Source organism: Polyodon spathula, chromosome 9, assembly GCF_017654505.1.
Source record: "Polyodon spathula isolate WHYD16114869_AA chromosome 9, ASM1765450v1, whole genome shotgun sequence".
Lineage (NCBI taxonomy): Eukaryota > Metazoa > Chordata > Actinopteri > Acipenseriformes > Polyodontidae > Polyodon > Polyodon spathula.
Window position 1 is genome coordinate 15568791 of NC_054542.1, and position 25185 is coordinate 15593975.

Sequence of the window (25185 nt, forward strand, 5' to 3'; positions counted from 1 at the left end):
AAGCCTGCAGCTGCCCGGCCAGACTACAGGGGTCATTGGTGTGCGGTGAGCCGAGGACACCCTGACCAACCTAAACCCCCCCGGTGGTGCTCAGCTAATTGTGCAGTGCCCCCTGGGAACTCCTGTCCACGGTCGGTAATGGAATAGCCTGACTCGAATCGGCGATGTCCAGACTATAGGGCGCATCCTACACTCCACGCAGAGTGCCTTTACTGGATGCGCCACTCGGTAGCCCCCTTGTCAAGTATTTTGAACTGCCTTAATTGGGGAATACTTACCTTCAAACAGTCTATAACAGTAGTAAAACAAAACAAAAGGAAAATAAACACTGCAAAACAAACTACACCGAAAGGTGTGTTAAACCCGCTGTCTCCGGAGGCCCTGAGATAATGCAGCACTACTGTATCCTCTCCGTGCTAATGGTGAGGCTTGCACCGATCCCCACCTTTAACTAGTGATTACTGTACTTCCGGGCCGGGCCGGGCCGTGCCGGGCCGTGCCGGTCTAGCTGTTGAATTAATTAATAAACGTGTCTCTCGTCTGAAACCGTCCCTGTTTACTTTTTGCCTCTTACATGCCACTCGCGTCAGGAACAGTAGCCACACCAAACAAAACACTCTCAGGAGCGGTATTCCTCTGCATCTGCAATGAACCGAGGATACGGTACAGTGCCATTTTAACTGGTCGGCAGCCCTGAAGACCCACCCCCAGTCAATAACAGATCCCCAGCAAACATACCCTTGTCTGGCCTCTGTGTCATTGCCATGATTGACAGGTAGGATCAAACAGGGTTTCCAACCCACCCTGCAGGGTAAGGTATGCGCCCGAATGCCAAATATAAGCCTCCCTGTCACAACCCTGCTAATTGTTAAATATTTAAATGCTTACCTGAAAACAGTAAATGCTACATGTTTTATGTCCACCTTTTGAAGACATTCTATTTTCACCATCAGTGAATTATCAAACAAAATAAAAACATAAATATTAATAAAACTCTCACTGGACATGTGGAATGTCCCCTTCTGCAAATATTTTCAAACTGTCAAATTACATGAAAGTAAATTTAACTGGGATTCTTAATTATTTGCATTAAATAGTGGAAGTTATATATAATCTAAAAGCTAAATTCGAAATGTATTCATTCAATTTAGCTTTAAGAGAGTGATGTTTAAGAGAGTTGGACAACTGTTGGAAAATCACAATAAGGAATTTGAATAGAGGCCATAATAGCCAAACCTTATTTGTAATGTTACCTTACTGTGTAGTTTCTTTAAATTGAATCTTAATATTTTGTTATTTGTAAAACAAGATTCAGTAAGTTAAAACATTTAAATTCCTGGATGATGTTTTCATAGCAAAATAATAAAACGAAAACAAGGTAAATTATTCGAGGTTCTAAAATTCATGTGGGTAAAAAAGCACTCCAGCCTAATAGTACTTTTGTGAATGTTTCATCTTCGGGAGGAGGGGTTTGGTGTTTCTGTATATTATGCATTACCTGCATTATCAAAAATAAACATTTATTTATGTATTTCATTCATTCATTAATTATTTAATTATTTAGTTTGTGTTTTAAATCCCAAAGTTGCCCTTTTTTAATGCTATAAATATATTGAGCAATGTCGACCCACAGGACTTTTTCAACCTGAAAAAGAAACAAGAACCAGGGCTCACAAATGGAGATTAGATAAAGGGGCATTCAGAACAGAAAATAGGAGGCATTTTTTTACAAAGAGAATTGTCCGAATTGTCCTTTTAAGCTGTTATGTGGGAGAGTTTTTCTCAGCTTCTGTCTGAGCTTAATGCTCATGTTTTTGGTTTTTAGAGAAACTCTTAATCAGTCAAAAGATAGACAGGCTTTTATAATCTTTCTGTTATTCCTCCATTTAGAAAATATCATTTACACATGCAGCAGAAATAGAATAAATGCATAGTGAATAAAACTGTTAGTGAATAAAAACACGCAAGCTGCTTTGAGCACGGGGACATTATTTGCTTCAAAACTAGACAAACGTAAAAAAGATTAATACAGTACACTACTAATACAGTGTTGCTATGTTTTCTTTAAGCCTTCTCCACAGAAAGCTTTAAAAAAAAAGTCAAAACAAACGGTAAATGTACAATAACCTGCAACTGATGTCTTCTTTCTTAAGTTTTGAAGTCCCTGCCTCCCTAGTTCTCCTTTCTTAATATCTCTGACACAGTATTCTGCGTTCTTTCTTGATATTGCCAACACAACCAGTAAGAAGCTTGGTTTGAGTATTGCTAAGGCTATGTTAGATAAATGAGCATTGCATTTATGAAGCTTGCTTAGTTTAATTCAAATGCATTTAAAAGTTACAAAAAACGTGTTGCCAGTGTCAGCAAACGTGCGCACTATCATATAAGCACATTGCACAAAAAAGAGTAAAACACTTTCTTAACTGGTGTATTGAATTGTCACTGCGACACAGCTCACTGAGAAGCCCATACAGCTCAGCTCTCTTAAAGGGGAATGCACCAAAAGGCTGATTGCTACAATGCTTGCTTTCTGTTTCCATTGCAGATGCTGCAGTTGTTGCCAATGTCATTACTCTCGTAGCCTAGTTTTAATATTTATTTATTTAGCAAGGCAGTTAATTGATCAGGTTGGATAAGTGGCTTACTATATGTCTTACATATTAACGATGACCCTATCTGCACTCTAAGGAGTTATAAGCAAGATTGGGCCATGTCGCCCATCTTGGATTGACTAAAACTCACCATTTGAATAACTGTTGATGCTCTCGTGTTTAATGAGATCCCTGGAAAGTTTCAGCTCAATCGGTCCAGCAGTTCTAGAATCCAAAAATGGCGTCTACGTGTCACATCACGTAATAACTGCATTCTATAAGGCGTTATCGACTACGTTCACTTTTAACCTCTGATGTCATAAACATGGCCGCCATTGACGAAAACTTTTTCTTTGAATAACTTTAAAGATTGACCATTCATAAACATGTACAGCAAGTTTCAGAGCTCTAGCATAAGCGGTTTCGGAGGTGAAGAGTTTTGAAAATGACCAAAATTTTGCAAAAGTTCAATATGGCTGCCAAACCAAGTGACCTACGTGCACCATTTTGCTTCAGGGTCAACTTCCCATTGGTATCTACCAACGTTCCAAATGGCGAGGTCTCATCTGCAACGGTTTTCATTTTATGGGCTGTAAGGAAAGATGATAATAATAATAATAGTAATAACTAGAAGTTGCAGACAACTTAAGGTTTCTTGGCGTTTACAGCAGAACAAGATATCATACAAACATTTTGTTAATTGGAAAGCCTCATTTTATAGTGTTTGTTTTTTGTAGGATAACGGTTACTATTTTATAAATGTTGATATGTTATTAATTGTGATTACTGTTTGTGATAGAATGCATTGGGCATGCTGTGGAACTTTCAGCTGCATATTTTAAATACCCTAGCTGTCAAATTTCTGTAAAGCCCGAGATCACGGTAATGTTATGAAAAAATGTCAATAACATTAAAAAAAAACAAAAAAAACAGTTTTACACTCTTAAAAAAATTAAGTGGGCACACTATATATATTTTTTATTACCGCTGTATGATTTACTATTAGATGTTTTATTAGTATTAAATAGTGTATGTTGCAGGGTAAGGCAATAGGGATGTGTCGGTATACCGGTTTTTCGGTTTACAACTTTTTCAACTGCAAACACACTTCTTCTAAATCATGCAATGATACTTGCAGCCTTAGCAAATTGTCTGAGGAAGTTTTTTTGTGCATTTTGATGAAGCTGCTGTCTTTTTGATGTCACATGCAGCTTTTAGAGAAATGCCTTCTCCAAACCTTCCAGCATAGCACACATTTTCAATGTGCTATATTTACATTTGTGTGGATTATCAACAGTCTGTTTAATGTAATTGATTAACTTTAACTTTATTGTAAAATTATACATCACTTATCACAGATTTAGTACATTATGTTTGTTTAAATAATTGATTTGTTTAATATAGCATTGACAAGGCTGTTCACGGCTTCATTGTATAATGATAAAATGTCATTTGCCTCCGCTACAGGGTGGCAGCAGCAGTAGTTTGAGTGGTTATTTGCATTACAATTAGCAGGTGACTTGTGATCTTTGCATCGTCCCTTTGGTTCACAGCCTCAGCCAGCCTCCCGCAGTAACATTTCAAAGCTGTGCTGGGCTATGCAGCATCTGCACAGATTTCTGCTTGTGGAGTTGAGTGACGTCTACAGCGCATCGCCGTGATTCTGTGCAGCACTGTGCAGAACTGCGGAAATCTGCGCTATAAGAACCTGACTGACTAGCTCAGACCAGCGACTGCAGCAGGCTAGCCTACTTATTATCAACGTAGTTTTGTTTAAACAAGTTATAACAGTATTCCAATTTCCTTAAGTAAGCGAAGAAATCTTTTTTTTTTTTTATACAAACTCCACGTGTAATAATCTGGAAGCTTGTGCAATGTAATTTTTTGTAAAATTATGATTGTCTTTATAAAAAGAAACATACCAAGTTATTTTGCATAGTATAAATACCACATGTTTAAATCATTCCATGAAAGGAAGTGTGATTTGTTGGTTTTATTTTTGTCAATTACAGTAAGGGATTTTCATTAGTCTGTCTTCATTTAAGCCTTTATTTGATAACTTGCATGATGTACTGTATACCATGATATTAAGGATGGCAGGGTATTTTTTTTTTAAGAGTTATCATACCATGCAAAATTTATACCGTCCCATCCCTATAAGGCAATATCACTATTATCAGAAATTACCAGTTTTCATGATCATAAGGGGCCCTCTTGTGGTGAACTTTAGAATGCAGTCTTTTTACTGAATGTGAAAGTAAATCTCAGTTTTTGTACACATCCTACGAACGCTGTCAATGTGCTATATGAAACAACAAAAAATCTAAAAGTGTTTGCAATCAGCGGCAATAGCAGCTACTCTATGGTTTTAATGACAATATATAATAATACATAATAATGAATAACTTATTTTGTATCTGACCTGCCCACTCTCACAGTCGTCAATGGCAAATGCAAATTAATATTTGATCTCTGAGACCAATTTTGGTCGTGCACAGCTCGCAAATTTGAGCCGTGTGTTTAGCACTGATCTGTGCATTCTACTGTGCCCCCAGCATTTGAATAATGGTTTACATTACATCGATCAGTTAAATACATAACCTGTACAGTAATGGGTTAATATGGGTTACTTATGATTTATAATGAAATGATTAAGTAATTAAACCACAAATATGCTTGTATGTATAAACATTACATATTAAGTGGTAGCCATTAGTAGCATTTGAAATACCCAAATAAACAAGATCGTCGCTTCAGAAATTGCATCAATTTACTACAGCATTACTCCTCACCACAGTAAGATTAGCCTCTAATCTACCATGATATGGCTACTATTTTTCTGGCCTGCAAGTTCACTTGTTAGAAATATCAAGAGCACACTGAGTATATTGCATGAATATTGATTTGTACCGAGAGCTTGTAAAGCTCATGTATTATAATACATTTTATTATTTATTTTATTGTCTTCTGGTTTAAAAAGCATGATGCAGTTTTTTTCCGAGTGCAACAGCGTTGTCTGTTGGTTTAAAGGGTGCTGTTTTTCTGTTTGTTTTTTCGAGTGGTTTCTGTTTAGCTAATAGCGTTTTACACAGACAAAAAAATCTCAGTTTACAGTACATTTCTTGTACATCCCAAGATAACAGTATTTTTTTCTAATAGTTACAGTATGTGTGTGTCAGTATGTGTACAGTTCTATATGCCTGCATTTCCACAAGGTTATTTTAAGCAAACAAATATTACAGTGGAAAAGCTTTTTATACAGCTCCAAATATACAAAAATGTCCGCTTTTTGGGGGGATTCTCCAATTCTCCATGAATAACCGTGCGATGTTCACCGTTACAATTGTATTTCACAGAACAAGCGATTGTGAACAGTTCTGTCTATACTTTTCATTACCTAAAATAATTAGTTCAATTAAAGTTACAGTCCCAAAGTTGCGCCAGCACTTTCATGCCTAAATGGCTTATACATGCGCAGCATAGCTGCAACACATTCAGGATCTGTGATTGTTTTTTTAATACGGTTCACTCGTAAACATAACTTAATTCCGATTTTTAAACAAACTGTATTTGTGTGACTTGTAAAGCTCATGTATTGTACATGTTATTGTTTCGATTGTCTTCTGGTTTAAAAAGCATGGTGCAGTTTTTTTTTCTTCGTATGGATGCTGTACAGCTGCAATAGGGCTTCAAAACATTTTTACACGTTAATTTTAGTTTCGTATGTGGATAGCACAGTGTTAAATCAGATCTTAAACACAGCCCTATCAGTACAACTTAAAGTAAATGGTTGAACATATAACTGAGATCTCTCATAAATACTAACATTGTCCAAAAATCATATTTATGGTAGCCTCACAAATAAAACCAATTCTATGCATACTAAGCCATTATAAAACTTTTGTCTTAAGACTTTGAATTTTCCCATTGACTTGTATCACACCATCTCATAGCCCTCTACATCCTTGCCAAATTTCATGCATTTTTCAGCGGTTATAGGTTATAGGCACTTGTAAAATAATAAGATGATAATATTGATAATCCTTACAACAATAGGCTTCCCGGCCATTCTGGCTAGAAGCCTAATAATAATATTTTGAAGAACAGTAGGCTTTCCAGCAAAGACGAACCTTGGTAATAAATAATAATAATAATAATAATAATAATAATAATAATGTCATGCTTTGCATATTCTAACCACATTGAAATGTCCTGGCCAGAGTATAATAGCTGTTAGAGTAAAGCTCCTGATAATATCACTTCAGTTATTATCACACTCAAAATATCAATCACATTTATAAGAAAGCACAGGACTAAACTGCATATCACACTGACCTCAATGTTAAAGTTGACGTGCCGCTAAGCATATCACCTAAATATATCAGGCATCTTGGACACCCATCCAGGACCTGGACAATAATATCCTTCATGAGACCTTGCATCATGGAGACACGTCCTAAAGAACAATAATATCCTTAAAGAGTTCTGACAAGACTTGGACACTAACATCACTTCTTTTTTTTCTTTCTTAGTGATACCCAGGACCCCTTTGTAAGCAAGGCCTTGGTCTCGTTGGGTAAATCTGGCAAATAAATATCTTACTGAACATTTAGCATTTTAACAAAATAGCTGCATTTACAAAAAAATATAGAAATGGCCTAGTCCCAGTTGTGTCTTGTTTATGTTGCACATTATTATTATTACATCTTTATATATAAAGGGTATAATTTGTTTTGTACATTTAAAATGTGTTGTTCAGATAAATAATGAAGCTGCCTATTAAAATACCACAGACCTCCTGTGTTTTGTTTCCCAAAATACTGTCTACAGCTATGGTCAAAGGTTTTGCATTACCATATAGAATTAACTAATTTTTCTTCATAAAGTCAAATGAAACCTGCTGAATAATGTTACGTTAACTTATTGAATTACATACTGCTTTGTAGTTTTCCATATACTGCGAAAAACTGACAAATTAAAGTGTGACAGTTTGAAATGTAACATGAAATACTGTACTACTATTACTGCTTCTGGTAGACTTTTGCAATGTCGTTTTATAGTTTCTTTGATTGCCTGAAGTTAAATAAAAAATTAAATTCAAATTATGTTATATACCTTATTAATTCAATTTGGCACCGCAGTGACAGTTAAAATGACTGCGGCTCTTAAACGAGGGTGGCGATTATATGAGGGCGACCTTTATTAATAATACTACGATTTTCAAACGCTGCAATATTTTATTACATGATTTATTACATTTTAGAAGTATCGCGGTTGCTTATTTTCTGTAATACTGTAGCCTACCTGTATGCAGCAGCAGCGTTTGGCTAACCAACTTTGACTACAGTACATATATCGGTGACAGTTACCAAGAGCCTATTAGGTGGGATTTGGAAGATCAGGGGTTATTGTACCAGCAAATCAGGAGTGTTGTTAAGGGGTGGGACATGCTGGTGTAGCAGTTAAGTCCAAGAGTGTCACGTAGATGTTTTTCTACACTAGAAATTACCTCAGAATATCAACTTGATTTCTGTAAACTACAGTATATCCTACTCATTTTTCCTCACTGTAACTTGTTTGTTTGTAATTTCTCTGCAAGAGAAACCAAAAATAAATCTTCTCATAGATAGTAAGCACATTGTTTTTATTTGTACGGGAATTACAATTGAACTAAAAACAAAACAGCAAAACCATCTATAAGAACTTTAGAAGGACTGCTGTTCTATAAGTAGGTTATCTTGGATTTTCTTTCAGAAATGTACTACCATAAAAAAAAATGTGCTTGTACCTTAGTTTGTAATATACGTGCTAGATTGAGATTACTATGTGTGTGTACATTAGTTTGTAATGTAGGTGCTAGATTGAGGCTTCCTTCTCTTCAGGACGTTACATGTAAGTAGTGTTGTGTGTTTATTTGTTTACTGTGTGTGTGGTTTCTTTTTTAGTAGGCAGAGAAAAAAAATACGTTAATGTTTCTTTATTGCTAGCGCCATTTATTCAAGGTCGGCCTTTATTATATATATGACTGCGGCGTCAATCCGAGGGCAGCGCCAAATTGAAGTAATATGGTATTTTTTTTTTTTTTTTTTCTTTTCTGAAGCCTAAAATTCTAGGTGATGTAAAACATTTGGCCATGGCTGTATTTTTAAATCCAGGCTTTATCTATATTTTTTTCATTAAGGTTCATCAATGCCAGGAGGAGAATCCTCCAGCCCATGCTGGATGCTAGTTGTTCTGAAACTCCAAAGACAAAGAAGAAAACTGCACAAAATAGGCCCCTTCAGAGGTTCTGGCCTGATTCTATTGCATCTGGTGGCACCCAACAACATTCTTCAGAAATCACAATGTCTGAAGGTATGTAGAGACTATAGAGGTGAAAATATTGATGCTTTGGGGATCAAGGTTTTCAGGAGGTGAATGTCCTGGGTGGTCCAGGAAAGTTGGGATCCCAGTGATTCAGCAATATGGCTTAGTAACTTATTCCATACACTCTCCACTCTCTCATTCCTTCAAACACTGGCATGAGTCTAGGTCATTGCTGAACTGTCTTCAAGAATGTCCTTTTTTGTATTGCAGGAACAAAATTGTGCGATCTCCCCAGTGCATTATGCAACCTCAGCATAACCTGCTTTGATTTGTACTGCACTCTTTTTACTGTACAATCAATCATTCTGTTTGTCTTTTTATTAAGGACTCACTAAGGGAGTATTCCCAATTGTTTGAGTTGTTGTTTCGGGTTCTCATTAAAACCGTCATTAGATGCCTGCAAAGTTTGTGTAAGCATTTTTTATCCTAATATTGCAAATTGGTTCTGTTATCTCTATTTATATTTTCTTAGTAAAATATATATTTTTTTTGTTTTTAAGGAACTATGGTGGCTGTCGGTGTGAATGTGGACAGTCTCCATTCTCTCTCTTCAGATGGTGCCACATTAGCAGTGCAGCAGGTCATGATGGGCGGACACAGTGAAGATGATTCTGTGGAGAGTGGAGAGGATGACCTTTCAACAACAAACATAAGTGGGCTTGGATTGGAAACAAGCGATTCCCTGCAGTAGACCCATCAGAGGAACAAGGAAAGAATCTGAAAATATATTAGAAATAGGACTTACATTTTTTTTTAGTTTGCACAGCAAACATTTACACAGGGCGTTTTATTTCAGAGTGTTTTATACTTAGTTACAGAGGGGTGCAGTTTTTTTGTATTTCTAATACTAAACAAACAAAAGTGTTATAGGAATGCTTAAATAAAAAGCTTTGATAGATGGACAATACTGATTTCAATAGGGATGGAAACACTTAAATATAACTGTAGTTATTTCATACATTTAGCATGCCTGTATATCACTAGCTGTGCTTACAAAGCAAATAAACACATGGCCATATTTGCCCTATGTTGTCGGGTAGATTTAAAACAAATATAAAAAATAAGCTATTTTTATAAATGAAGAGCGGAAAATAATGGGTTTGTTTCTTTTTTTAACAATATTCATGTATAAAGACAAAACTATATAAAAGAAAGCCATCCTTTTCAGGTTGAATGGATGTTTTTTTAAATATATAAAAAATCTAACAGCTAATTAAATCAATTTACATAAGCCTTAAACTAACTGGCTAAGAAGCACATAGTCTATAAAGCCAGTTTACAAAACTGAATTTTTAGTGTTGAAATTAATTTTAAATAACAAAACCATAGGGATTTAGTAAAGGTTTCTGCATTTCAATGTGTTATTGGCTTTACAAGATACAGGAATACTTCAGTCTATTTGTAATTTTCCTCACTAATTAAATATTTGCATTTTTAGTGTTTCATGCTCTGTAATATGTATTTTCCTATAACGTGTCCAGTAAAATTGCCAAATTCGTTTTTTGTTAAATAAAAAATGCATTTACACACAGTTTGATGTCTGTAATGTTGTGTTTTGCCTTTTTCATATTGTATTATAATATGTGCAATTAGGAGAGTGAAACACAGACATGAGGGTGGTTTCATTTTATACATTTTATTGAAAAATTATAGTTTTAGGAAACATGGAAGCACTTCCATCAATAACCAGAATTAATGTTACACACCAAGTACTGGTATATAATTCTTAACCCTTAGCGGTACATTTATTCAGCGCTTGTCAGGCGCGTCAGGTCCAATTTATTTTCACACGCATAGTTTATTTTACACGCGTTGTTTAAAATAATTTTTAAAAGGCAGACACTGAATCGCAAAAGTACACTCAGTACTGCATCTCCAGCAAAGCCCCACCCCTTGTTCGCTGTATTTTTTACATACCTCTATAGACGTGCATACTGATAAATCCTCTGCTGATCACTCGTTTTATCACCAAACTCCTCAATAATGCGATCCAAGTAATTATTTTATTATAAGAACATCTCAAAAACCTCCGCAAATGTCTGTGAAATTCTTTGAGCACTGGATGCAGAAGCAGCTATCTCCTTTGTTTATGTCCGTGTTATCTCTGGTGCATGGGTCTATCAGATACGCCTTTTTTTTTTCCAGCCTCATTCAGCTCCTATCGGTCTCACTCGACCATTGAAAGTTTTTTTCTGGTGTTTTTTTGTTATAGATAACATTTACAAAAAAAAGTTCTACAAAGCGGTTAACGTTGTTTACTATTGAAATGACAACAATGTTTTAATCAGCCTGTCAGTGCGTCTTTACTGCATTTCTGTAACCTGTAAGGGGTGGGACAAAGTTAGTGATGCATTGTTTTGATTTTTGTTTTGGTTGCTAAAATCTAGTTTTTAGCATTGGAGGTAAAATAGCAGAAATGGATGACAAAAAAAGCAAGGTATATTTCAGCTGATGATCGTTCAAAATATTTCCCAAATAAACTGTACATGCAGATTGAGGTAATTGTTTTGCATATCTTAATGTATCTTTCTAACTTTTTTTTTTTTTTACATTGACAATGTTTTTGTTATAGATATTACTTTTTTTACTTGATCAAATAATGAATAAAGCGATTGAAAGCTATTAGAATGTGTATGGTAAATAGACAGAGAAAAGACAAGATAGTAATGAGTATATAAAAGAAATGAGAAAAGATTTGAAAGTAAAATAGTGGTAGAAGGGACTTTTGGACAATATTGAAAGTGTAAACATTGTATTGTTTTAATTGCAAATGTACATCCATGAGTGGTGAAAACAATATGTATGTTTTGGTAGGTATTGATATATTGATATTTACATAGGTACAAAACAACAATGTTGTGAATGGTTAAAATAGTTACATATGCATGTCAGTGCTAAGGGGTAGTATACTAACACATTGTAATGCTGAAAGAACCCATTATTCTCCTTGTTATAGAGGTGTTATGAACTTAGGCCAATGTAAGGCATTTGTAAAGCATTAGATCTCTTGATAAAGGCCATATCCATGTCCTTTACATTTGTTGGCCATGGTTTGACTTCAGTGAATACATCATTTGCATGCACCCATTTTCCAGTAGCACCCACAGCAAGAGGAGACACGTAGTGTCCTGAAATAACACCCTGTCCTTGGTGTGTGATAATGGAGATATCTGGTCATTCCTGTTGTTCACACTAATTTTCTCTTCTGCACAGCAGTAAACTTGGCATTGTGTCGCTTTGTAATGGTCCTGTCTGGTTTGGACTGCAATAAATCTTCCTGCTGACTGAGTAAGTTCACATTTCATGATTGGAGAAATTTTGCATTGCCTACATTTGCTACCAAGAATTGTTGCCCATTTGACATTTCTATAAATGAGTTCTTCCAAAAACATGAAATCTGTACCATGTAGAGGGTAAACATGCAGCACCTGTTGGTTTGATGAGCAGTAGTTACATCTAGTACATAGAATGTCATGACTTCTTGTGACTGAAACCATGCAAGATACTGCAGGACAAATTTCAGACAATTTGTTGAGAAACTCTGCAACATCTTGCTGCTCACCTCTATTGAAGGGTTCTCATAAGAAGTGCAAATATCCCCAGTAGTTAGAGATGCAGTGGAAGGCAAGTGTTCATAGTTGTGAACAAAGCTCCTGATAGCCTCTTGTTGACTGTGTTTTAATGAATCCTTCAGAGGCTGCAAGTGAAGAAGGCACTGCAATGTTGCATTTGTATAGCATGAGGTGAAATTCAGGTTGCTCAAGCCTCTGAATGGATGTTTAGCTGCAAGTGTTCTCTAGAAGATTGAGGCTTTTGCTATTCCGGAACACCAATGACTGGGAACTGCTCTCTAACAACGTAGACTCTGCCCATGATTTCAAACTTTGAGTGTAAACGTTCAAAGGTATGGGTGACTCCATTGTTAAATTAGATGGTTATGGTTTTGACCACACTTGTCACAGATAGTAGGAAACAGCTTGAAGCTACCATATTGTCCCATTGATGAGACCAGTGGCAATGTCAATGTTCTTGCGACGCACCAGTTTGCAGCTTATTTTGACTCGTATGGTAGTTTCCAGTCCAGCTGTACAGTCAGCCTTGTAGGAGTTCATTTTTTTCAGCTCATTTCTCTGGAAGTTACAAGGACAATGTCCTCTAAGAACATAAGAACATAAGAACATAAGAAAGTTTACAAACGAGAGGAGGCCATTCGGCCCATCTTGCTCGTTTGGTTGTTAGTAGCTTATTGATCCCAAAATCTCATCAAGCAGCTTCTTGAAGGATCCCAGGGTGTCAGCTTCAACAACATTACTGGGGAGTTGATTCCAGACCCTCACAATTCTCTGTGTAAAAAAGTGCCTCCTATTTTCTGTTCTGAATGCCCCTTTTTCTAAACTCCATTTGTGACCCCTGGTCCTTGTTTCTTTTTTCAGGCTGAAAAAGTCCCTTGGGTCGACATTGTCAATACCTTTTAGAATTTTGAATGCTTGAATTAGGTCACCACGTAGTCTTCTTTGTTCAAGACTGAACAGATTCAATTCTTTTAGCCTGACATGCCTTTTAAGCCCGGAATAATTCTGGTCGCTCTTCTTTGCACTCTTTCTAGAGCAGCAATATCTTTTTTATAGCGAGGTGACCAGAATTGAACACAATATTCAAGATGAGGTCTTACTAGTGCATTGTACAGTTTTAACATTACTTCCCTTGATTTAAATTCAACACTTTTCACAATGTATCCGAGCATCTTGTTAGCCTTTTTTATAGCTTCCCCACATTGTCTAGATGAAGACATTTCTGAGTCAACAAAAACTCCTAGGTCTTTTTCATAGGTTCCTTCTCCAATTTCAATATCTCCCATATGATATTTATAATGTACATTTTTATTTCCTGCGTGCAGTACCTTACACTTTTCTCTATTAAATGTCATTTGCCATGTGTCTGCCCAGTTCTGAATCTTGTCTAGATCATTTTGAATGACCTTTGCTGCTGCAACAGTGTTTGCCACTCCTCCTACTTTTGTATCGTCTGCAAATTTAACAAGTTTGCTTACTATACCAGAATCTAAATCATTAATGTAGATTAGGAATAGCAGAGGACCTAATACTGATCCCTGTGGTACACCACTGGTTACCACACTCCATTCTGAGGTTTTTCCTCTAATCAGTACTTTCTGTTTTCTACATGTTAACCACTCCTGAATCCATGTACATGTGTTTCCTTGAATCCAAACTGCGTTCAGTTTGAGAATTAATCTTTTGTGCAGGACTTTGTCGAAAGCTTTCTGGAAATCTAAATAAACCATGTCATATGCTTTGCAATTATCCATTATCGATGTTGCATCCTCCAAAAAATCAAGCAAGTTAGTTAGACACGATCTCCCTTTCCTAAAACCATGTTGACTGTCTCCCAGGACCCTGTTACCATATAGGTAATTTTCCATTTTGGATCTTATTATAGTTTCCATAAGTTTGCATATAATAGAAGTCAGGCTTACTGGTCTGTAGTTACCTGGTTCAGTTTTGTTTCCCTTTTTGTGGATCGGTATTACGTTTGCAATTTTCCAGTCTGTCGGTACCACCCCTGTGTCAAGAGACTGCTGCATGATCTTCTTCTTTCATTTCTTTGAGTACTACTGGAAGGATCTCATCCGGCCCAGAGGATTTGTTTATTTTAAGAGCTCCTAGTCCCTTTAACACTTCTGCCTCAATTATGCTAAAGTTATTTAAAACTGGATAGGAACTGGATGATATGTGGGGCATGTTGTCCATATCTTCCTTTGTAAAAACTTGTGAAAAGTAATCATTTAATATATTTGCTATTTTTTTTTCTTCCTCTACGATTTTGCCATTTGTATCTCTTAGACATTTAACCTCCTCTTTGAATGTTCGCTTGCTGTTGTAATATTGGAAAAACATTTTGGAATTGGTTTTAGCTCCCTTAGCAATGTTCATTTCTATTTCTCTCTTGGCCTTTCTAACTTCCTTTTTGACTTGCGTTTGCAGTTCTGTGTACTCTTTCTGCGTACTTTCTTTTTGGTCCTTTTTTAATGCTCTGTAAAGTGTCTTTTTTCGCTGAATATTTTTTTTAATTGATCTATTAAACCATTTTGGTAATTTAGTTTTACATTTAGATTTGTCTACTTAGGGATGTAATTGTTTTGCGCCTCTAGTACTACATTTTTGAAGAACAACCATCCTTCTTCTGTGGGTGTTTTCTCTATTTTACTCCAATCTACTTCTGTTAGTCTTTGTTTCATATTTAGTCATTACTTTTGGGGTTTTAAAAAACACTTCAAATGAGACCATGTTGTGGTCTGAATTTGCCAGTGGTTCTCTGACCTCTGTTTTAGTTATTCTATCTTCGTTATTTGAAAAGACTAAATCAAGGCATGCCTCCCCTCTAGTTGGCGCCTTCACAAATTGTGTTAGGAAGCAGTCATTTGTCATTTCCACCATTTCTATTTCATCCTTCGTGCTACCCATCAGGTTTTCCCATTTTATTTGGGGGAAGTTGAAATCCCCCATTAGTATGGCTTCTCTTTTGCTACACGCATTTCTAATGTCATTGTATAACAGATTATTTTGCTCACCGTCTGAATCTGGCGGTCTATGCATGCTCCTATTATTATGCCCTTTGAATTTTTGTCCGTTATTCTGACCCATATTGATTCGGTTTTATTTTCTTTGTCCAGGTTTAACACCTGGGCTTCAAGACTGTTTCTTATGTATAGCGCTACCCCTCCTCCTCTTCTGTCCTGCCTGTCTTTCCTATATAGTGTATACCCACAAATATTATATTCGTCCCCATCACTCTCAGATAACCACGTTTCTGTAACACCTATCACATCATAGTTACCTGTTAGTGCAGTAGCTTCAAGTTCTAGAATTTTGTTTCTGATACTTCTAGCATTTAGATAAACACATTTAATGGTTGTCTTACCTGAGTTGTTGTTCTTGTTTTGATGCGGTCTCCCTTCTGTTTTTTTGTTGATTTCTCCCCCCTTCCTTTCTAGTTTAAATGCTTCTGAACCTGCTCGAGGATCTTTTCTCCAAGTAGACTGGTTCCCTTGTTATTTAAGTGCAGTCTATCCCGTCTATACAGATAGTCCTCCTTGTAGAATGTGGTCCAATGATCAAGATAGCTGCACCACATCTTCAGCCATGCATTTTGATTAATTATTTCCAGCTGTCCATATGGTCCTTTGCAAGGTGCCGGTAGTATACCAGAAAATACCACAGTTTTGGTTTTCTCTTTTAATTTCCTTCCTAGCTCTCTGAATTTGTTTTGCAGAGATTTTGGTCTGTCTCTTCCAATGTTGTTTGTACCGATGTGGACGACGACTACTACCGGGTCGTCTCCTGTTCGTTCAGGAGCCTGTCGTTCATGTGCTTGACCGAGGCTCCCGGAAGGCAGCACACTGTTGTAGTAAGGGGGTCCAAACTACGAATTGAACTTGGTGTGTTCAACAATCAACAATCCCCAACAATCATGACCTCCCTTCTTTTTGCTGTCTGGTCACCACTGTCAATGGGGTCCTGGATGTTGTTCCTTTCATTCTCTTGTTGTTGGTTCTGCTCATCAAAATTCTGAAGTGACTCAAATTTGTTGGTTGTTTTGATTTCTGGTGGTTGTGTTTGACAAGAAAATTTCAAAGGTGCTGATTATCCCTTTCAGCACAGTGAAGTCCATCATTAACCCTTTGCGGTCCTATGTCGGATCAGGTACGACATTACAGTTTTCCCTTTCTAGTCCGATGTCAGACCCCGTCCGACATTATCACATAGACAAAGCACAGGTCTCTAGTTTCACCCATTTCAGCTTTTACAACGAGCTTGATTAGCCACAGTGTGAACAAGTTCATATTACTAAACCAAGAGTGGATCAAACTGCTATGCAATGTCTTTTCCATCCCTGATACATATACATACAACAATTTTTAATTTATTTTACTCAATGTGAAACTTGTTGTTGGTGCTGGGCAACAATTATTTTTTCTTTCTTTTTTCCTTTTTACCCTTTTAACCACTTCAACACCATGAAATGAAAACCCACTTACAGTACCATGCTGTACGTGCATATGTGAAGTTTCCCATTCTATTCTATGATCAGTTTCTCAGTCTAGCGTTTCAGTCTCTAAAGCAGTGCTAGTACTGTGGAATGTGCAATGAAAGTCGAGGAGGGTCAGGTGACATTTGTAACCAATTTTGTGTCGTGTAGAGATTCCAATCTACCTGTGGGTGTTTAGAAGACTGAGATATATTGTGGAATGCATTCAACTTTTAAATGTGTGTATATATAGAATTTTATATTATTGTTTTTGTTTTATTATTAGTTTTACTTGTTTAGTGGTACTTTATATAGTTTTTAGCGAAAGCTAAACATGACAACATACGTGAAGAGCGACAACGGGAGTGATGAAGATTTCGAAGTTGGTTTGGAGGATTTCGATACCAGTGACAGTGACGCTGACTTATCACTCAACGATGATGATGAAGAGGATGTGGAGCCAAGAACAGCAGGGGGCTGGGTGTTTATTACAGATCCCTACCATGATGCCAGTCCTCCATCATTTGATTTTGCACCTGTTTACACAGATGTGCACCCTGTCGTGAAACTCCATTGGAGTGCTTTTTGGCCTTTGTTCCTGAAAAGCTAATCACTTATAAGAATATAAGAACATAAGAAAGTTTACAAATGAGAGAGCCATTCAGCCCATCTTGCTTGTTTGGTTGTTAGTAGCTTATTGATCCCAGAATCTCATCAAGCAGCTTCTTGAAAGATTCCAAGGTGTCAGCTTCAACAACATACTGGGGAGTTGGTTCCAAACCCTCACGATTCTGTGTAAAAAAAGTGCCTCCTATTTTCTGTTCTGAATGCCCCTTTGTCTAATCTCCATTTGTGACCCCTGGTCCTTGTTTCTTTTTTCAGGTCGAAAAAGTCCCTTGGGTTAACATTGTCAATACCTTTTAGAATTTTGAATGCATGAATTAAGTCGCCGTGTAGTCTTCTTTGTTCAAGACTGAATAGATTCAATTATTTTAGCCTGTCTGCATATGTCATGCCTTTTATACCCGAAATAATTCTGGTCGCTCTTCTTTGCACTCTTTCTACAGTAATATCATTTTTGTAGTGAGGTGACCAGAACTGAACACAGTATTCAAGATGAGGTCTTACTAGTGCATTGTACAGTTTTAACATTACTTCCCTTGATTTAAATTCAACACTTTTCACAATATATCGAGAATCTTGTTGGCCTTTTTTTTATAGATGCCCCACATTGTCTAGATGAAGACATTTCTGAGTCAAGAAAAACTCCTAGGTCTTTTTCATAGAGTCCTTCTTCAATTTCAGTATCTCCCATGTGATATGTATAATGCACATTTTTATTTCCTGCGTGCTGTACCTTCAATTTTCTCTATTAAATGTTTTGCCATGTGTCTGCCCATTTCTAAATCTTGTCTAGCTCATTTTGAATGATTGCTGCTGCAACTCCTCCTATTTTTGTGTCGTCTGCAAATTTAACAAGTTTGCTTATTATACCAGAATCTAAATCATTAATGTATGTGAATAGCAGAGGGACTTTTGGTATTGTTAGTTTACAGTAATTGTCATATTTGAATGATTTTGTATGGACAAATAAATATTTATTGTGAAACTGTACAGCTTGTGTTAAACCCCTTTCACACAGGCAAGTTATAACGGCTCAGAACCAGCACTGATGCGGCATTTAGGTCTGTGTGAATTGTCTATACCATCACAGAGCCGTCATATTTTAATGCCGTCTCTGAACCACCTGCTATGCAGGCACTGAAGCGCTATAGTGGGAGTGGATTGAAAGTCAATATCCCAAGTGACTTTATACCGGATCTGTTGGGTATTTTTTGTTAAACGCTTTCATTGTTTTCAAATACAATGGCTGATCAAAAACCAGGTAGTAGTTGGAGTCATGAATAAGTTAAGGAATTGTTTTTTTGCCAGTTGACAAGGAGGTGAATTCGCAAATAGAATGCGTGATTCTATAATTTATTGCCATGAAAATGATTTGTTGACTGACTGACTGACAGATTTGAAAGTTGTAGTCACAGGATTCCTCTGGCTGTGTGAAAGGGTTATGACCTTTCACACAGTAGCGGCATTTATGTGTGAAAGTGGCTGTAGACTCACCCTGGGACTCGCGGATGGTTGCAGAGAATCAACTGAGCGATTGAGAGGCAATGTACGCGTCGAGTTGGAAAGCACCTGTTTGTGAGATGTTGTGCATTTTGGATATCCATAGCAGTGAGATGTCTATAGCGAGAGCCCTTTTTCTGAGGAACTCTGAAAAAAAATCTCTGCTGCCATCCCTGACTCCAAGGGCACGTGTACCTTTTTTTTTTCTTCACTTATGTTGAGCACTGTTTGTTTCGTTTTTATGTCTTTAATTTGGGAACCTCCTGTCTTGTTTAGTGCTGTGTGTGTATCTGAATACGAGAGAACTGAAACGAAGTATTGTTGCTCTAAAGTTTTGTTAAAATATGGGTTGAATTGTCGTGGGGACGAACAAATTGCACCCTTGGGTCGTACCTCACTATTCTTATCTATCTATTAGTGATGCATGGACCAAGAAGCACATGGGAACCCAAGAGCAAGCTGATGATCGCTAGCCCCTATATTATCAGAATTCAGTCTACAACAACATCCAGTGCATCACAAACTTATCAACACAACCTTGAATGGTTGTCAACGTGAAGCACATTCAGCAGTTTGCAGAAGTCATGACATTTTGGAGAAATGAGTACAGTTTTCAGCATACCATGTTAAACTGATTATTAGAAAGTAAAAATACAGAATCTTACACGCGGTTTCAAACAGCACCAGATACAAGGCTCCACATCTAAGACATAGAACCTTTTTTTGCTCAGTTTTGTTTTCCTGAGAGTATAACACATAGCTGAAATTTGCTTCTAGTGCTTAATCACTAAAAACAAGATCTGGTCAAACATGGTATTCTCTGTCGTCACTGAATTTGTAGGCAAATGTAGTGTTCCGATCCAATACAGTATTAAAGCAGTGATCAGTGCCTCTTGTGCAGGTGTTTCTATCAGGGCTGAAAAGTGTAGTTTGTATAGACAGTAAAAATCAATGAACATCTCCTCGGCTGAATACCCATTCTTGAATTTGCTGTAAAAAAACAACCACAGGCCACCTAAAAAAACAACTCATGTGGAACTTCTATTACCACCTTGATAAACAGAATACAGCCGTACCATTTGATCCAGTATATCCACAAAGTACTTTGTTTGCGTTGTGAGAGTGCAAAAGTCTCTGGCTTGCATTTACATGTTCAGTCACTGATTTTTGCAGAGATCGTTCATCATCACTGTTTTTGTTTTTTTTGTTTTTAGAAACACCTGTACACACTCAGGGTTTGTTTGTTTTTTTTGACACAAACTTTGTTTTATTTTGACATGTGTAGTCACTCACCGGTGTTGGCACAGTCGTTCTGGCCTGAGGAGTGAATTGGAGCACACCTATCAATGTATTTACATACTTGCTAAGTCTTCAGAGGACAGAAAACCCATGGTGGTGGCAGCATCATGTTATGGGGATGCTTCTCTTCAGCAGGGACTGGGAAGCTTGTTAGGATAGAGGGGAGAATGGATGGTGCAAAGTACAGGTGAATCCTTGAGGAAAACCTGTTTGAGTCAGCCAAGACTCTGAAACTGGGGAGGAAATTCACATTTCAGCAGGACAATGACCCGAAGCACAAAGTCAAAGCCACACTGGAGTGGTTGAACAAGAAGAGAATTAATGTTCTTGAGTGGCCCAGTCAAAGTCCTGACTTGAATCCAATCGAAAATTTATGGTGAGACTTGAAGATTGCAGTCCATCGACGATCCCCAACAAACTTATCAGAACTGGAGCAATTTTCCTGTGAGGAATGGGCAAAAATTTCACCATCCTACTGTGCAAAGCTAGTAGAGACCTATCCAAAAAGACTCATAGCAGTAATTGCTGCAAAAGTTGCTTCTACCAAGTACTGACTTAAGGGGCTGAATAGCCGGCAGAAACCATTAATTTTATTTTGTACACTTTCTTTGTAGGTTTTGTTGACATTTAACCTCCTCCTTGAGACCTCTAGACCCACAATAGCAATAAATATAAAAAATTTAATTTTTTCCCATTGACTGATCAAACTCGGTAGTTAGAATATTGGCTCACATACCGAGAAGAAAAACCTTCTTTTTAAATTCAGAATTTACGTTTTACAAAATAAAAAAACTTAACTGTAAAAGAGAAATTTTCCCCCTCTACACGATTAGGATATGTGCAATTTGAAATATACTGCTAGTATGACATCATCATGTGTCATTTTCTTTTAGCAAATCGTTTTCTCCCATCAAGTACACATTTTGATTGAAACTAAACTTTATGTCCCTCTTACGCTTTCTGAGCAAGTGCTCGCACGACTGCTGTCCTAAACGACAAAATTTAAGAACCATTCTTCTCAACATGAAATCAAGTTAGTTCATTTAAAAAAGTAACATTGTCATATGTAACATATACATGCGCTCCAGTCTAAGGTCACGTTTTTCGTAGTGCCAAAGCAGCGACTTTTTCTCTTGCGTGATGGGAACAGCACTACCAATTCATGGGCGCCCTCCGCCCTAGTTCCCCAAGTGGTCCCCTCTCCCGGCCCGAACCGGTCGAAACTATCTTTCTTCTCGAGTGACTGTGTTATGGTTATCCGTTTTGGTGCCAAACCACTCTTTAAGAGAAAGTCCCTTCGGTAGGGTAAGCCATCCATTCTGACAGTACAACAAATTGTTTATGGCTGCACAAGTTAGGACCTAGTTCAAGGTAGTTACAGTGGCTCTCAAAAGTATTCACCCCCCCTTGGACTTTTCCACATTTTATTGTGTTACAACATGGAATCAAAATGGATTAGGAGTTTTTGCCACTGATCAACACAAAAAAAGTCCATAATGTCAAAGTGAAAAATAAAATCTACAAATTGTTCTAAATTAATTACAAATACAAAACAGAAAATAATTGATTGCATTAGTATTCATCCCCTTGAGTCAATATTTGGTAGAGGTACCTTTGGCAGCAATTACAGCCATGAGTCTATTTGGATAAGTCTCCACCAGCTTTGCACATTCTTCTTTGCAAAATTGCTCAAGCTCCATCAAGTTGGATGGGGACCTTTGGTGAACAGCAATTTTCAACTCTTTCCACATATTCTCAATTGGAATTGAGGTCCGGGCTTTGACTGGGCCACTCCAGGACATTGACCTGTAACTCCTTTAGAGTTGCCATATGCCTCTTGGTGGCATCCCTGACTAGTGCCCTTCTTGCCCGAATACTCAGTTTTTGAGGACGGCCTGTTCTAGACAGATTCACAGTTGTGCCATATTCTCTCCATTTCTTAATAATGGACTTTACTGTGCTCCGGGGGATATTCAATGCCTTGGAAATGTTCTTATATCCTACCCGATTGGTGCTTTTGAAGAACCTTATTCTGGATTTGCTTTGAATGTTCCTTCGTCTTCATGATGTAGTTTTTGTTAGGAAATGTACTAACCAACTGTGGGACCTCCCAGAGACAGGTGTATTTAACCTGAAATCATGTGAAACACCTTAATTGCACACAGGTGGACTCCATTCAACTAATTATGTGACTTCTAAAGACAATTGGTTGCACCAGAGCTTATTTAGGTGTGTCATAGCAAAAGGGGTGAATACTTATGCAATCAATTATTTTCTGTTTTATATTTGTAATTAATTTAGAACAATTTGTATATTTTATTTTTCACTTTGAGATTATGGAATTTGTTTGTGTTGATCAGTGGCAAAAACTTCTAACTAAATCAATTTTGATTCCATGTTGTAACACAATAAAATGTGGAAAAGTCCAAGAGGGGGTGAATACTTTTGAGAGCCACTGTTTGTTTTTAAAAAAATGGTTTGTAAATTCATTTTCAGCTTTTTAACATACTTGCCCACTTTCCTGGATTAATGAAATGGAAGCCATATGCACTTTATACTATATATATTATATATATATATATATATATATATATATATATATATATATATATATATAATATATAAACTAGTTAAATGTAACCAGCCCCGTCAGGCCTGTGGTGTTTCATAACTACCGGCCAAACTGTGCTCTCTACTGACCCCGGGCCATGGTTAATGACCCTGCCAGCTTCTAAAGCTAGCTCTAGCTAAACACACCAAATAATTCAATAAACTTGGAAGAAAACTTCAAACTGGATGAAAGAACTATATGCACCTGGGACTTTGTACATTTTTCCTTCATTTACTCGATGAGTTAACAAAGGATGAGTTGTCTAAAAGGACTTATTGAAAAAGGCCTGAACAAAAGGACATCCCTAGAGCGATCACCCTATTGGACCAGCTCTGCAAAATAAATGGAGTATTCTCCATTAAACTAAAGAACAGAAAACAGTTACAGAAATATACAGGGGAGAATGTAATAAATGTATAATTGCAGAGAGCTTGATATTTGTTAAATGTACAAGGATGTACTATATCTAGGACATTGATTCTAGAACAAGGGCTAAAATAATATTCGAAGGGAGTGACTTAAGTGTAGAGTGAGAATAATACAGTGATCTAAGAAATAAGTAAAGGTGCTGGAATACATAAGAACAAATGAAATGGGTGTTAAGTTTCTGTACCATGGATTCTAATTTACAGAGATATATAAACAGATTAATAAAGAATTACGATTTCGCAATATCTTATTAAATCAGAATTAATTGATGTGTATATTATTTACACCGATGCTGAGATATTGATTGCTGAAACAAATGTACTATTTTATGTTATTTTGATATTAAACTTTTATAAAAAAAATCAAGTGTGTACAGCAATTTATTTACTTGATATGTAAATATTACCAAGCTATTATCACATTTGTTTTATTAAGTGGGTGGATATCATGGGTAAGTCTGAAAAATGTGACTGATATTAACCACAGAGTGATAGTAACCAAAGTAATATTATCAGATTAATCAAAATACAGGTATATCCAAATGTAATACCCATACAAATGCCCAAAAATTAGGCACCCACCCAAAGCCATTTTTTCAAGCACAATTTAAAAAAAATATATAAGTCATAAGAACATAAGAAAGGTTACAAACGAATTCGGCCAATTTTGCTCGTTTGGTTGTTAGTAGCTTATTGATCCCAGAATCTCATCAAGCAGCTTCTTGAAGGATCCCAGGGTGTCAGCGTCAACAACATTACTGGGGAGTTGATTCCAGACCCTCACGATTCTCTGTGTAAAAAAGTGCCTCCTATTTTCTGTTCTGAATGCCCCTGGTCCAATTTGGAAACACTGCTGCCCGGTATCCACCCTGCGCTCCCAACGCCCCGTCCACATCACCTGTATCCCCCTCAGTCTCCAGGGTGAGGCACCTGGGCCAGGACCAACCCGCCCAGAAGAATCCACACGTGGAAAAATGGAGGGGAGGTGTGTTGCCGATTGTGACCAGGTGTGCTGTGCACATGAGGGGAGTTGTCTGGCCAATTGTGACCAGGTGTGCTGTGCACATGAGGGGAGGTGTGTGGCAGGGTGAAAACATTACAAAGTGGTAGTAATTTGACCTATTTCTTAAAAGAGCAAATAACTGCAGGAAAGAGCAGACAGAGTAGTTATTTGCTACTTATTTATAAGAATATAAAATATACAATTTAACCAATTACAGTCGCAGACAAGTTAACAGATTAAGGACACATTCAGTAAACGGTAACCATTTATAAAACAAAAAGCAAAAAAGCAATTTCTAGTAATTTAAGAAATAATCTTTATAACAAAACATACAACTTAATTTAAAGTATTTTGTTCGTGGCAGAAGTATTGGCTTCAGTGTTTCATGGGTCCTTCTTTGCTTTTATTATGGCTTTCAGACGTTTCATGCTAATACACCTTGGTGTTGAAATCTGGGCCTGCTCAGACAGACTGGATACAGCTTGACTACAGCTTCTTTCAGGTCAGTTTTACAGAGTAAAACCTTTGCGATGCATACACTGATCCGTCAGGTGGAAAAAAGCCCATGAGAAGGGAAGAGGCTTGTGACTGTAACAGGAGGTTCAATTGCCTATACTATAACTTCTAGGATCATGCATTACTTGTATAGTTGATACAGTGGTGAAACACCCCCATAAAACTAAATGTGGTTTCCCAATGTCAATATCTTTTTATAGA

At 37.0% G+C, this 25185-nt stretch overlaps 1 protein-coding gene across 1 annotated transcript in view; it reads left to right on the top strand.

Annotated features, from left to right (window-relative positions):
- LOC121320428 (homeobox protein PKNOX1-like) overlaps positions 1-10507 on the top strand; it is a 90397-nt gene extending 79890 nt beyond the window's left edge. The window contains exons 10-11 of the mRNA XM_041258756.1: positions 8773-8945; positions 9458-10507. Coding sequence (XP_041114690.1) covers positions 8773-8945; positions 9458-9648 — 364 coding nt within the window. The 3' untranslated portion in view covers positions 9649-10507. The remainder of the gene's footprint in view (positions 1-8772; positions 8946-9457) is intronic.
- Positions 10508-25185: the final 14678 nt, after the last annotated feature.